The following is a 14129-nucleotide window of genomic DNA, read 5'->3' on the forward strand; positions in this document are numbered from 1 at the left end:
TGATCCTCTCGTTTCCTTGAATTTACACTGCAAGTCTTAATAAATGAATTTACATCCCAAATGAAAAGAAAAGAACCTTTTTGTACATCTGTAATAGAAAATATGTATTATAATTTCTAAGGATAAAAATGAAATGGAAATAGGATTGCCAGTTCTACATGTATATGCTTTGCTGTGATAAATGATCTAATAATCTATTATTGTTTTTTGGCATTAGTGAGTTTTTGTTTTCAGCATTGTTTGCTTAAGCCGTGTTATTTTTAAGTAGCTTCATTTTCTTTGCAATATGTTTCCAGTTGCATGTTTTTAAGAGTACAATTTAATTATGACAATGCCAAAGAAGTTGGAGCTGAGTTTTATAAATCTAAACAGTGCAAAATATTTTTGGCTTCTTGTATGTTATCCCCATCTGTCATCATCTGTATGTTGTTTTAAGAATGAACATGAATATTAAGAACATATGGATAAATTAGACATTTGGGTACAGAATATAAAACATTGCTCTCACTATACAGAACAGTTTAGGCTGATCACTATAATGTTGTTTTGCGCTTGACACTGTTTTTAAGAAAACGTCAATTTAAATGTGTGTCAATGCGGTGTCCTCCCGGTAGGGGTGAAAAAATTATACTTTTCAGGGAAGAACGTTTAGAGAAAGTGAAACTATTCCTACGGACAAGAGGACATTTTTGTCGCTTACATTTTTCCAGAGGGACAAAGTTTTATTCAGACAGATACTCGGAGGTAGGCTATGTGATGACTATGAACCTGAGTATTGATTTAATGTAAATTACAATGATTTACTTGACAATGCCATAAAAGATTTTACAGCGTAGCCTAATTTAACTTACAGTTTGCGTTTGATTTCTCAGATTCGTATGTGCGAACTCAAACCAGTAGGCCTACGCCAAATAGCGATGATTTTCTTTAACAAATTCTTTCAGATAGTATTTTTAATGCAGCAAAATTGAACCTGGAGTATTTGGGAAGGCTATTCTATATAATCAGCTGAAATTCAAGGATCATAAATTCGGAAAGCTGTTCTTCTGTACTAGCACTGTTTTCAAATTCAATCAAATCGGTTTGGTTTTATCGAAAACAAAATGAAAGAAAATTGTCTACTTGGTAGGCTACCTGCAACTTGTTATTTGCTATTTTATATGCTAATTTATGGCGCTGCAGAGTGCAGCCATTCAGTTTATTTATTTTTTAGTTAATTTAATCTAAATCTCATTTGAAATCGATTTGTGTTGAATTGATTTATGTCTTACTTGTTGATGTGTTATGGCCGTATCATTCTTGTAAGATATTTAACTTCACTCATTCCAGGAAGGCCTGGTGGTGACATCCATTATGTGGTACGTAAGTTTTGCACTCCCTGCTGCAAAAGCTGGTGGATTGTAGACCTATATAAGAAATGGCAGTACACTTCACGGCACCAAAGCGCGGACATGGTAGAAGAGAAAGTATTGATTTGCCTCCATGTAAGTCTTCCTGGTGTGAACATAGCCTACATTACAATCATTCAGTAATTAAATGATGGGTATTTGAATGCATAGCACGTTAATTACTAATAGGCCTATGTTTAATATTGCATAGTGTTTTTTGTTGATTACTATTTTAATGAATGTTAGGATCATCAATATTATTATTTAATTCAAGTAATTTCCCCATTTTTCCAGTTATGGGTCTCTGTAGTGGGACAGAGGGGCACCAGTGTCCAGTGTGTCTGGATGTGCTCAGTGATCCAGTCACCACTCCATGTGGGCACAACTTTTGCAAGACCTGTCTGAAAGAATGCTGGGACAACAGTCAGGATTACAAATGCCCATATTGTAAAGAAACACTCAACAAAAGACCTGATCTAAAGAGCAACACAGTTCTCAGAGAAATTGTGCAACTCTTTGAGAAAAACGCAACAGGTAGGGGTATATTTTAAAGCTAAAATCTTTCATTTGAAAACTGTCTTGTGTGTTTCATAGATGTGCACAAAATTGCATTTGGACAAAACTTATGTACACAATATTTACTCAAATCAGAACAGATGATGTGCACTTCAAAGGGTTTGTACACAGATACTGTAAAATGAAATTCCAGGACTTTCAAAGCACTACTTTTTTGTTTTTCAAGGACTACAATCAGAAATCACACTTATCAAACAACATAAAGATTTTTTAATAATATATTGATAATATAAGGTATCCAAAATACAACTTACAATGTATTTAATAATATATATTGAATACAACGTTTATAATGGCTATTATTGTTCAACAAATGATATTTCATATTATAATGTTGGCGTATACTTCGTATCGAGAAAAGGTCTGATGGGGGTTTAATCAGATGAACTGCAGTGTTAAAAGACTGTATTTGTGGAGGGTTCTTTTGTTTAAAAAATGAAACAATAATTTCATATATATATATATATATATATATATATATATATATAAAAGCACTTTTCAAGTATCTCTTCATAAATATGGCTATTTAATGCCTTGGTTTACCAGGACTTAAATTTCAAAAGTCAAATTCGAACCCTGAAATAATCAATTTCTTCTGCTTTCAGCTCAGTTATGCACCAGTGGTCCGTTATCTGAAGAGCTCCAGTGTTCCATCTGTCTGGATGTATTCAATGATCCAGTCACCACTCCATGTGGACACAACTTCTGTAAAACCTGCCTTGAAAAGTGCTGGGACAACAGTCAGGTCTGCACCTGCCCATACTGTAAAGAGACATTCAACGAATGTCCTGCTCTAAAGTGCAACACAGCTCTTAGAGAGATTGTGCAACTGTTTGAGAAAAACTCAGGTATATTTGTTTTTCCAATGCATTTTTATAATGTGAATTTTAGCTAGCAACATGCTTAGTTTGATGAGTACCTAAAGTGTATGTGACATTTTTATGTTAATAAGTATTTATTAAGACTTCAAAATTACGTTTTGCCATTTTTTAAAGGTTACAAGAGGGATCCGATAATAACAGAATATTCACAGCCTTTGAAAACAGATGTCCAAGAAGAGACTCTGTACAAACCTTCAAGTGAGTTATTAATATAGCGAGATCTTCTATTCTATCCTCATAAGATATATTTTGAATGAAATACAAAGATGCTAATATTTAGCATAAATAATGTATATTGTTATTATCAATAAATGTTTGAGCAATTAAGGATAAGTTAGCATCTTCTTTTTTTTTTAATTGAACTGTTTTCATATATTTAAGAATTTTTTGCTTATATAAAGTTGATATAATGTCTTTAGGTTCACATAATTTGGGGTTGTTTTTGTAATGTATGTGAAGTATTTTTTCTTTTTTTCTTTTCTTTATTCTTTTAGAAATGGCTTTCTCAAGCAGTGTCCTGACTGAAAACCTTCAGTGCTTCATTTGCCTGGAGCCGTCCACTGATCCTGTGACAACACCATGTGGACACATCTTCTGTAAGGCCTGCCTGAAGGAATGCTGGGAAAGCAGTCATGATAACAGATGTCCATGCTGCAAAGAAAATGTCAACAAGAGAGCAGATCTTAGAGATTTTGAGCAGCTGTGGTTTCAATCTGAAATCCTGATGCGCCAGGGCTCTTACCGTGAGCCTAAAGTTGAGCCTCATGGGAGAGCCCTAAATAAAAAGCAGGTCATGACGCTTGACCTTGTGGAGAATATCAATCCTAAAATAATCCAGAAATATGACAGATCACTGGAGTTGCTCTGTAGAGATGATCATACGTCTGTGTGTCTGTCCTGTGCTGAGGAAGACCACAAGACTCAAAACACTTTTCCTGTTGAAGACGAGAGTGAAAAGAAGGTGATAATGGAAAAATTATCATTTATTCAGATCAATAGCTAATTATAAATCTTAAAGCATCTCGCATCTGTCTTTTCTCTCTCTTCGCAGGCCCAGAAGGAGATGATGCGCAAACTTGTGCAGAAAATCCAGAACACAATAAAGAAAAATAAAGAAAACAAAATGATAATGAGCAAAGTGAGTCTTACAACATATTATTTATTATATAAAACTGTTATCCATCCATTTTCCAAACCACTTATCCTATGTAGGTTTGCAGGGTAAAAACTATTATTATGTTACATTATATTATATTATTATACACTGCCCGGCCAAAAAATCTATTTTTGGATGACAATGTCAAGATGGATCTCTGGATGTGTGAAAATGATTCTTCAAGCTCCCTCCCAACCATTCTTTCACAATTTGAGCCTGATAAATCTTGGTTTTGTCAATATGGCCATGATGTGTCTTCCTACAAGGCTGCTTAAGAAATGAAAAGCTACACACTCCATCAATTATGGTTAGATATTACATGCTAGAAACATCATAATCACTGCAATAATGAAAAATCATAGGGTTTTAAGCATTTGCCTATTTAAAAATGTTTTGGCAGGGCAGTGCATTGTATTATATTAATGCCTTTGTTTGATATGATTACCTTTTTAATTAGAAAAACAGAGAGAAAGAGGAAGCCGACATTGAGCTCTGCACTGATCTGAATCACTCAACTGAGAGATGTCAGGTACTGAGATCATGTACATCTATTCATACAGCAATAAGTCATTGCTGATGTAAATAACACATTTTAATACATTTATCTGATATCACTGTTGATACCAATTGACTTTATACATGTTCTAAAGCTTATGTTCGTTACTCATCTTTCACAGATGACACGTCCTGAGCACTGGGCGAAGACCAGGATGAAATTTGTATTGCTGCACTCATCCTCTTGGATCTACAGGGTGTACCCTTTGCAAAAAGGATAAAAGCACTGTATTGCAAGTTCTTTCAAGCTTGTAGACAAAATCATTAATCTTTCTTTTCAAACTATAATCTCGTCAATATAGTAAGAAAAAATAAAATTATATCACAGAAGTATAGTTTAGTAGCTGTAACTAGTATCATAATCCTTAAGATGAAGAAAAATGTTCCAATCTTATTATTTTCTTGTATTCCAACTTAATATGCATAAACTATTTTGTTAATAATCTGTAGGTTATCTGAAAGCACTGGCTCTGCGACACCTTCCAGGCATTGCTGTTTGTTTGTGGAATAAATTTATATATATATATATACACACTCTAAAAAAAAGGCTCGTAATCATAGGGGAACCTTTTTTAGTGCTATATAGCACCAATTTTGGTGCTTCAGTGGTTCTTCAGCGGTTCTTCAGAGGTGCTATATAGCACCTTAGTCAAAGAACCGGTGAAGAACCGCTGAAGAACCACTGAAGAACCTCTGAAGAACCGCTGAAGAACCGCTGAAGAACCACTGAAGCACCAAAATTGGTGCTATATAGCACTAAAAAAGGTTCCCCTATGATTACGAGCCAAGAACCATTTTTGGTGCTATATAGCACCTTTTTTTTTTTTAGAGTGTATATATATATATAATGGAATAAATGTTGAAGCAGGCAGACAGAAAGAATGTTTGAGCAACGGGGCGCAGATATTATTTCACACCTTTAAATCACTGTTTGAATTTAGCTTTTTTTTATTTTGCTCTCTATTTACTTAATCATTAATCGTCCCTCAAGTAGGGTTTACGTTTGAGTCCCTTGGGGTCAGATAGACCCCAAACTTTTACAGAGCGATGGCATAAGGAAATATAATTTTTTTAACATGGAAAACTATATATAATTTTTTTTATTTACTTCTCAACTATACATTTATGCTGTGTTTTTGTGGGTATTTGGTAGTTTTTTACCTATTTACTGCACAAATACTTAACTATGTCATAAATTGGCTCATTAAAAATTATTTTTTTTATGAAAAAATCACTTGAATGATGATCTTAAATAAATTTAAATAGTATTTGGACATTGCGCTATGTGTTAGGGATAGAATACCGCCATCTGTAGGTTTGTGGAAAAACTTTAGGAATTATAGTTAAAGAGAAATAGAGTGCAATGACCACATTATCCAATAGAGGTCCATAGGGAAGTTATGCAAAAGTTAAGCTGACTTTCATCTTTCTTTTATTTGCCCTTTTCCCTCTCTTTCTCCTGATTGTTCCATGTTGCATTTGTGCTCTAGTATTTGTCCTTCATTTATGTATGGAATTTTTTCAGATTTATGCCAGTTTTGTTGATTTTATTTGCCAGTTTCTATAAAAATGCTCTCTGTTGCAGTCACACACGTGTGTGTTTGTGTGTGCGTGTGTGTATGAGACAGAAAGTTCGTTCCACTTTGTGTTTATGCTCTAGGACCAGATCTTGATATAAATGTAGACATTTTCAGATTTATACTGGATTTAGTTGATTTTTTTTTACAAAAAAAGTGAAAAAAAAATTGCATTTTTTACATTTTCCCATTCATTGCCAAAATCAAAAAAATACTCCAGACACCTGTGTTTGTGTTTGTGTGTGTGAGAGTGAACATGCTTGTTCCATATTGCATTTGTGCTCTAGTATTAGTACTTCATTTATGTATGAAAATCTTTCAGATTTATGCCAGTTTTGTCGATTTCATTTGCCAATTTCAATAAAAATACTCTCTGTTGCAGTCACACACATGTGTGTGTTTGTGTGTGTGTTTGTACGTGTGTGTGTATGAGATAGAAAGTTCGTTCTACTTTGTGTTTATGCTCTAGGACCAGACCTTGATAGAAATGTGGAAATTTTCAGATTTATACTGGATTTAGTAAAAAAAAATTGACAAAAAAAGTGAAAAAAAATGTTTTATTGTGGGGTCAATCTGACCCCGAGGGACTTAAACGGTGAAACATTTTTTACACACCTTAAGAACAACCAAATCAAGCCCAGATATTTTGTGCATGTTTAGATAGATTATTTAGGAAAAGTCACAGAGTCTCATGGCCCTGAGATGAAGGGAACACTTTATAAAAATGGAGGAAAAGTCCATTGGGGTCAGCTGGACCCCAAGGGACGATTAAGGGTTAAAGGATTAGTTCACTTTTAAATAAACTTTTGCTGATAATTTACTCACCCCCATGTCATCCAAGATGTCCATGTCCAAGTTTTTTGATGAAAACATTCCAGGATTGTTCTCCATATAATGGACTTCTATGGGCTCCAAACGGTTCAAAGTCCAAATGACAGTTTCAGTGCAGCTTCAAAGGGCTTTAAACGATACCTAACGATGCATAAGGGTCTTATAGCGAAACGATCAGTTTCTGCGATAAACCGAGCAGTATTTATGCTATTATTTTACCTCTTATTAGACGAACGTGATCATCTCTGAGCTCTACCATAACTTCCGCTAAGTTAGGTCAAAATACGAGCATGGTCATAGATGTATACGTAGATGCCTCATTAGCGCCTGCACGGATCAGTAGAATGAGGCATCTACGATCGATATATCTATGACCACGCTCATATTTTGACCTCACTTAGCGGAAGTTATGGCTGTGCTCAGAGATGATCACGTTCGTCTGATAAGAGGTAAAATAATAGCATAAATACTGCTCGGTTTCTCGCAGAAACTGATCATTTCACTAGATAAGACCCTTATTCATCGTCTGGTATCAAAAGTTTATCTAAAAGTGAACAAATTCTTTAATATTGTAACCGCATAATTTGAAAACTATTGTTATCTTGTTGACTAAAATTCTGAGAATCATGTTTCTGTTCAGTGACTTTAATAAATACACTTACAAGACTGACTTGATTTCTACATGAATGATTGAATTGTCAAGTAGAAAAGTTATCTTAGCCCAGAAAACACTGTATATTTTATTTCAATAAAGAACCTTTCCCTGAAGTAAGAAAAGTTTATGACCATTGTAAAATCTTCGTCATAAAAATATTTTATTATCTGCATTACAAAACAAGTTCATTTAAGTTAATTATCTGCACAAAATGTTATAATGTTATAAAGATTTAACCATATATAAATGTTTCAGTTTTTTGTTTTCTGAACTCCTGATGCTGCCATTAAAAACGGTTTAGTCTCCATAAACTGTTACAGCACTTGCATATTGTTGATATTGTTGCCCTTGGACTGCTCTAGCTGCTTCTATTGCCCTCATTTGTAAGTCGCTTTGGATAAAAGCGTCTGCTAAATGACTAAATGTAAATGTAAACTTCCTGAATTTTATTGTCCATGTTTGGTTCTACCATCAGTTCCTTCTGATGCATTGGGTGATGTATGGTGGCTCATTGGCAGCATGTACTCTGACCCTGGCTGATAAACACTTCCTGTAGATGAACACTGCAGCAGACAGTAGAGAGAAAGCACCCATGATGCTCAGCACTGCTGCCACAATGATCTCTGGCTTAGACACTGTGACTGAGGAAAGAGGCATGAGGTTGGGATGACGAGTGGCATCTTTCTCCTCATGATCACTATGATACAGAAAATATATATTACTCAGAGAGACTCAACTGACAGAAATACACTGTATTTTGAATCCTGTAACTGTTGGGTATGCAGGTAAAACACTAGAAAATCGACTAACCTCTCAATGGATGCACCAACGTTAAGAAGGTTATCTGCCTTTTGCCTTGATGTAGGAGGAGCTAAATCAGAATATTTACATAATCTGTTGTCTGGGCAGAAAATTAATCCCTGATAACCAGACACCTATATAATTTAGAAAGTTATAACAAATAAAAAGGCAGCCCAGTGATGTGAAACAAGTGTTAAATGATTCAGTCATTATAGTTAACCTGCAGGGTTCAACTAAGTTTTACTTAACGTTTTCAGAGATAACCAATGAGTTTTTCACATACCTCAACACTTTTTCCTGCTGGGCAATCCAGCCAATCAGAATCCTTTACTTGAATTTGATATTTGTTTTTTCCAGTGCATCGGTGTCTGTAACAATGACCTGCCACTGATGCATGGGAGGACGAATTATTCTAAAAGAAAATACAGTGAAAATAGCTTTTACTCGTGGGTCTAAATATCTGAAAAGTGTATCTTAAATATGTACATAAATGTGGTACCTGTCTGGTGAGGTTGGATATAAAACAGCGGCTGTCTGAGCCATATATCTCTCCACTTCCTTCATTCATTCCACTCTTCTCATTCTCCTTGTTCCAGCACTCACTCTGATGACGAAAAATGAAAGCATTACACAGTGATAATCGTGTGGGACGTTTTGTTAAGGTGACAACAAAGTGAGGGACTGGTGAAAGTGGAAAAAGAACTAAAAAGACGAGACTCACAGCATTTGCCAAGGGTTTGAAAATGCGGCAGCCATCCAGGTACGGATCAGTGAGACACTCCCCCTTGTGGAAGTGAAGGTAATGACAACCCAATGCACTGGAAGGAAGACGGTGGACAGTTAATGTATCACATTTACAATCCCACCATTCAAACATGCAAAACATAGTTTCAAAATACCTGTGGTTATTCAAAGAGGCTTTATTTGTTTGATTACCTGTCTATGCAAAAGAAAGTTGAAGAATTGTGACAGGTAGAGAGGGACCCGAACTGACTGCCTTCACCTAAAACACAAACAGAAACACACAGCAAGAGTGGTAAAACAGTGAACAGGCAAGTCCAAGACTCCAGTCTCATGAATCTTTATGTATGTACACCAGCAAACTGATTTGCTGGCTTAAAGGGTTAGTTCACCCAAAAATGAAAATAATGTCATTTATTACTCACCCTCATGCCGTTCCACACCCGTAAGACCTCCATTCATCTTCGGAAATATGAAGGCTCAGTGAGGCCTCCATAGGGAGCAAAGCAATTTACACTCTCAAGATCCATTAACGTACTAAAAACATATTTAAATCAGTCCATGTGAGTACAGTGGTTAAATATTAATATTATAAAGCGACGATAATATTTTTGATGCGACAAAAAAAATCAAAATAACGACTTATATAGTGATAAGCGATTTAAAAACACTGCTGCATGACGCTTTGGAGTGTATCGAATCAGCGAGTCGAATCATGATTCGGATCGCGTGTCAAACCGCCAAACTGCTGAAATCACGTGACTCCGAACCACTGAATCGACTGGCTGATTCGATACGCTCCGAAGCTTCATGCAGCAGTGTGTTGAAATCGGTTATCACTATACAAGTCGTTATTTAGGTTTTTTTGGGGCACCAAAAATATTATCGTTGTTTTATAATATTAATATTGAACCACTGTACTCACATGGGCCGATTTAAATATGTTTTAGTACGTTAATGGATCTTGAGAGTGTAAATTGCTTTGCTCCCTATGGAGGCCTCACTGAGCCTTCAGATTTCCGAAGATGAATGGAGGTCTTACGGGTGTGGAACGGCTGTGAGTAATAAATTACATTATTTTCATTTTTGGGTGAACTAACCCTTTAATAGTGGATGTCTTACCCTCTCCCCACACCAGGCTCTGAGCTCGGTTAAAGTTCACTGAATACCAGCCTGTATCCTGGAGGGCAGCGAGTGTGATGGGATCGATGCGAATCAGAGACGGCTCCACCAGTAAAGCCGCCATGATGGAGCCCTGAAGCACACAGGCCTCCCAGTGCGATGAGAGACCGTCTGACCCAACATCCTGAGAGGAAGAGAAAGAGGGAGTGACTGAGTGCATCATCTGTGTTTTACATTAGGCAGCAGCTTTTTAGGTAGATGCTATTTTCAAGTGCAAACAGTAATGAATGCTATTCATAGTGTAAATAGAAGTTATGTTTTTTTGTACTATAGGTAAAATATCAGAGCAATGGTAGACAGATTAAGTGTAAATACCCACTGCACTCAAGTGTAAATAGACAATCTTTATTGTGTATATCTTTTTGTCCGAGTGTACTTCTATTTCAGTACCCTCAAATTTAACAGTTTCTAGGTTAATGTTCGCAGTCACAATTTTCATTTATTTTTTATTTTATTTTACAAAATCACTGTGTATCAAATCACCAAATGTAATGTATTGCTACCATGGATTTTTGAAAATATAGCACTTCCACCAGTCTAGCACTTCCATTGTTTTAGGACAATGTACTTTACCATTACTAAATTATCATTGCAGTGCTATATTTTTTTTTTAGTGAGTACCATAAATATGCCATGAGTTATACTCTACATCTTCGGAAATCCGTCCTTCGGATGAGACGTTAAACCGAGGTCCTGACTCTCTGTGGTCATTAAAAATCCCAGGATGTCCTTCGATAAAGAGTAGGGGTGTAACCCCGGCATCCTGGCCAAATTTGCCCATTGGCCCATCTCCATCATGGCCTCCTAATCATCCCCATATATACAGATTGGCTTCATCACTCTGTCTCCTCTCCACCAATCATCTGGTGTGTGGTAAAATGTTAAATGTATCCTTACTAAAATTATTAATTCATTTAGTTAAACAGAAAAAATGTATCTATGTGGTATCTGAGTGCTATAGCATATATCAAAGTATTAATCAAGGTGATAACATCACGGTATCATGTCACTGCCACAGTAGTGTTTTGCACATGGTGGTTATAGGGTACCTTGTTCTCTAATGGCGCTCCAAGGTCAGTCTGGGTAGAGTTGAGATGTTTCTGCATTGCTCTGATCACAGTAGGAGAATAAAGTCTAACCTGCCCCGTCTCATCTGTGCTGATCACCTGACCATGAGACCAGCAGTCTACACCAGCTTCATAAAACCCACAGTTACAAATATTACCAGCAAATGCACAACAGGGCTACAATAAACACCTAAACTCTGATATATATTTATTCAATTACATAAAGAATTTTTGAACAAAAAATTAAGCTCTGTTACTTACCCTGAGAGGAGCGAGAACAATCCTTCGATCGTCTGAGGAGATCTTTGCTGAAGCCCAACACATGAAAAAGCTCATGGATCACTGTCTGTACCAAAACAAAGTTAACAAATACTGAATGTTGTACTCTCAATGTTCCTCAGTTTTTCTGCAGTTCACGTTCTCTTCTCAAACACACTCACTGTCACCTGCACATAGTGCTCATGTGTGTATCTTTCCATACGGAGTGGCTCTCTACAGATGACCATAGTCCCAGCCAGAGGACGCCCCTCTGAATCTGCCTGACAGTGAGCAGCATAAGCCAGAACACTAGACTGAGAGAGAGACAGACAGACATGTAAAAATGTTACAGACACTATATGACAACCTGCATTAATCTCAGTAGAGTCATAGTCTCTACCTCTGCCCGGCATTTATCTGTGCTGTGAGTGAATACATAGAGCAGGAAGTCAGTGTCAGGAACTCCCGTCCCCTCTGGCCTCAGCACTGTCGGGACTGGATGCTCAGGATGTGGATAAACAGCACAGCCATTTAGGTGCTCATCTGGGATCTGCAAGCAGGCAAGACTGAACAATAAGCAGTGTTGGGGGTAATGCATTACAACCAACAAGTAACTTGAGTTACGTAATCAGATTACTTTTTTTCAAGTAACTAGTAAAGTAACACATTGCTTTCTCAAATAAGTAAGGCAAGTTACAAGTTACTTTGTTTTTCCATTTATTGACTGACAGCTCTCCTGTCCCCATATTGAAAGAAGTCATGAGTAAGTGCCCAGACATTGTGTGCACTGAGTTAACATTATGTTTATTGTAGTTTTAGAATAAATGTGAGCAGGCATTTACTCATCTCACAGATTCAGTATCCATCAAAATGGATAAAAACAGTGAAATGCAATCTCAGAATATTACACAAACCTGTAATAATTAAATATATTAAATTACACAAATATACTTTATGCATTTAATCTCACTTTATTAACCAATGTCTTTGCTACTGATCTTCGATGGTCCACTTTAACCATACTAATAAGCAAAAATGACTTTAGATAAACATCACATTTGTGTTTCTTTTTTATTATTATTATTATTGCTGAAGTAAGCATGTTTAATTTTCTTCTTCTGCATCGTATTCTTCTTCAATCCAGTATGGGAAAAAAACTGAAAGTATACAACTGTACAGGCGTGAATTTGCATTTCTTTCAGCCTGAGGCTTATTTTTTTTCTTAACATTTGACAAAAATATAATTTTTATGGTGAGAAAAAGTAACGCAAAAGTAATGTAATGCATTACTTTCCATAAGTAATTAAGTACCACAATTCGTTACCTTTTTAGGGAGTAACACAATTTTGTAATGCATTACTTTTAAAAGTAACTTTACTCTACACTGACAATAAGTGTGTAGCCTACTATTTTGAGTAGTAGGTACTAGTATGTATGAAACGAGACTCACATTCACGCCGAAGCAACTCTCGAATCTGTAGTTCTCTTTGGCTCTGCCACATCTAAGGAGAATGACACTGGTTGACTTAAAATACATGTTGAAAATGAATAAAAATGTCAAGTCAATGGGCAAGTACTACTACTAACATTACTAGCACAGAACAAACCAATGGCAGAGCAATTGAACAAGTGTAAAACGTACTTCATGTGGTTAACAATGCTACTGTTTCTCCAGATGAATTTGCAGTATTTGTTTATGTCTCTGTTCAGCAACAGACTGTCTGGGACTCGTCTCACTATGAACAAACATCCACAAAAAATTGCTAAAGAAGAAAGGAATGGGAAGAAAATCTCTCACTATTTGATTTGTCTGTACCTCACATATAACAACTACTCACCTGACAATAATCGGGAGACTTCGCTCACAGCCTCATCGACTGCGGTCATTAGCCTCTCTCTCTCCCAGTCTGAGAGGGCGGGGCTTTCCGAGGGGATCATGATCTTGATCCTGATTGGTTGTGGAACCGCCATGGATTCTACATGTTTCTCTGCTCTTTTAGGTCTCTGAGGTTTAGAACTGCGCGGTGCTAGATTCGCCTCTGATGTAGTGACAGGTATGATGATTGCTGTTTCACTCAAGGGCCAATGAGCAGAGGAGTATTGACCAGGGGGCGGGGACACAACTTTGATTGATCTCTGAACTTGGTCAAAGATGCACTTCTCCCAAGTAAATGGAAACCATGGCAACAGTAATATGCCAATACAAACACAAGGCGCAAAAGGCATGATCTAGCTTAACATAAAAGACAAAGAAAAAGCTTGAAAAAGGAAGAATTACAAACGTTTTATGGGCAATAAGACTATGTTAAATATATTAACATTATAAGTAAAATGTGAGCTTTTATAAATTCTAAAGTAAAAAATAAAATAAATACAGCAACACTTCTTAACACATATTATCTTGGAAAAAATATACGTCCTCAATTTAAGAAGTAATTTACCTTTCACAAATCTGGGGTCT

At 36.2% G+C, this 14129-nt stretch overlaps 2 protein-coding genes across 2 annotated transcripts; one reads left to right on the forward strand and one right to left on the reverse strand.

Moving 5' to 3' along the window:
• Window positions 1-650: 650 nt before the first annotated feature.
• LOC307143197 (uncharacterized protein) lies at window positions 651-6519 on the forward strand. Its single transcript, XM_079844525.1, has 9 exons — window positions 651-744; window positions 1330-1484; window positions 1683-1922; window positions 2570-2812; window positions 2960-3043; window positions 3340-3806; window positions 3897-3983; window positions 4459-4530; window positions 4679-6519. The coding sequence occupies exons 2-9, from the start codon at window positions 1418-1420 to the stop codon at window positions 4775-4777; spliced, it is 1359 nt and encodes a 452-aa protein (XP_079700651.1). The 5' UTR covers window positions 651-744; window positions 1330-1417; the 3' UTR covers window positions 4778-6519.
• Window positions 6520-8090: 1571 nt separating this feature from the next.
• On the reverse strand, window positions 8091-13894 carry cirop (ciliated left-right organizer metallopeptidase; the record flags this gene model as incomplete). Its single annotated transcript, XM_079803869.1, has 14 exons — window positions 8091-8316; window positions 8430-8554; window positions 8704-8832; window positions 8920-9024; window positions 9142-9238; window positions 9357-9423; window positions 10284-10467; window positions 11393-11538; window positions 11672-11756; window positions 11857-11982; window positions 12069-12218; window positions 13119-13170; window positions 13311-13404; window positions 13507-13894. 14 exons carry the CDS (start codon window positions 13892-13894, stop codon window positions 8091-8093), a joined length of 1974 nt encoding a protein of 657 aa, XP_079659995.1.
• Between the last annotated feature and the right edge of the window lie 235 nt (window positions 13895-14129).

This window comes from Gobio gobio (genome assembly GCF_949357685.1).
Source record: "Gobio gobio genome assembly, chromosome: 2".
In the NCBI taxonomy this organism is placed as follows: domain Eukaryota; kingdom Metazoa; phylum Chordata; class Actinopteri; order Cypriniformes; family Gobionidae; genus Gobio; species Gobio gobio.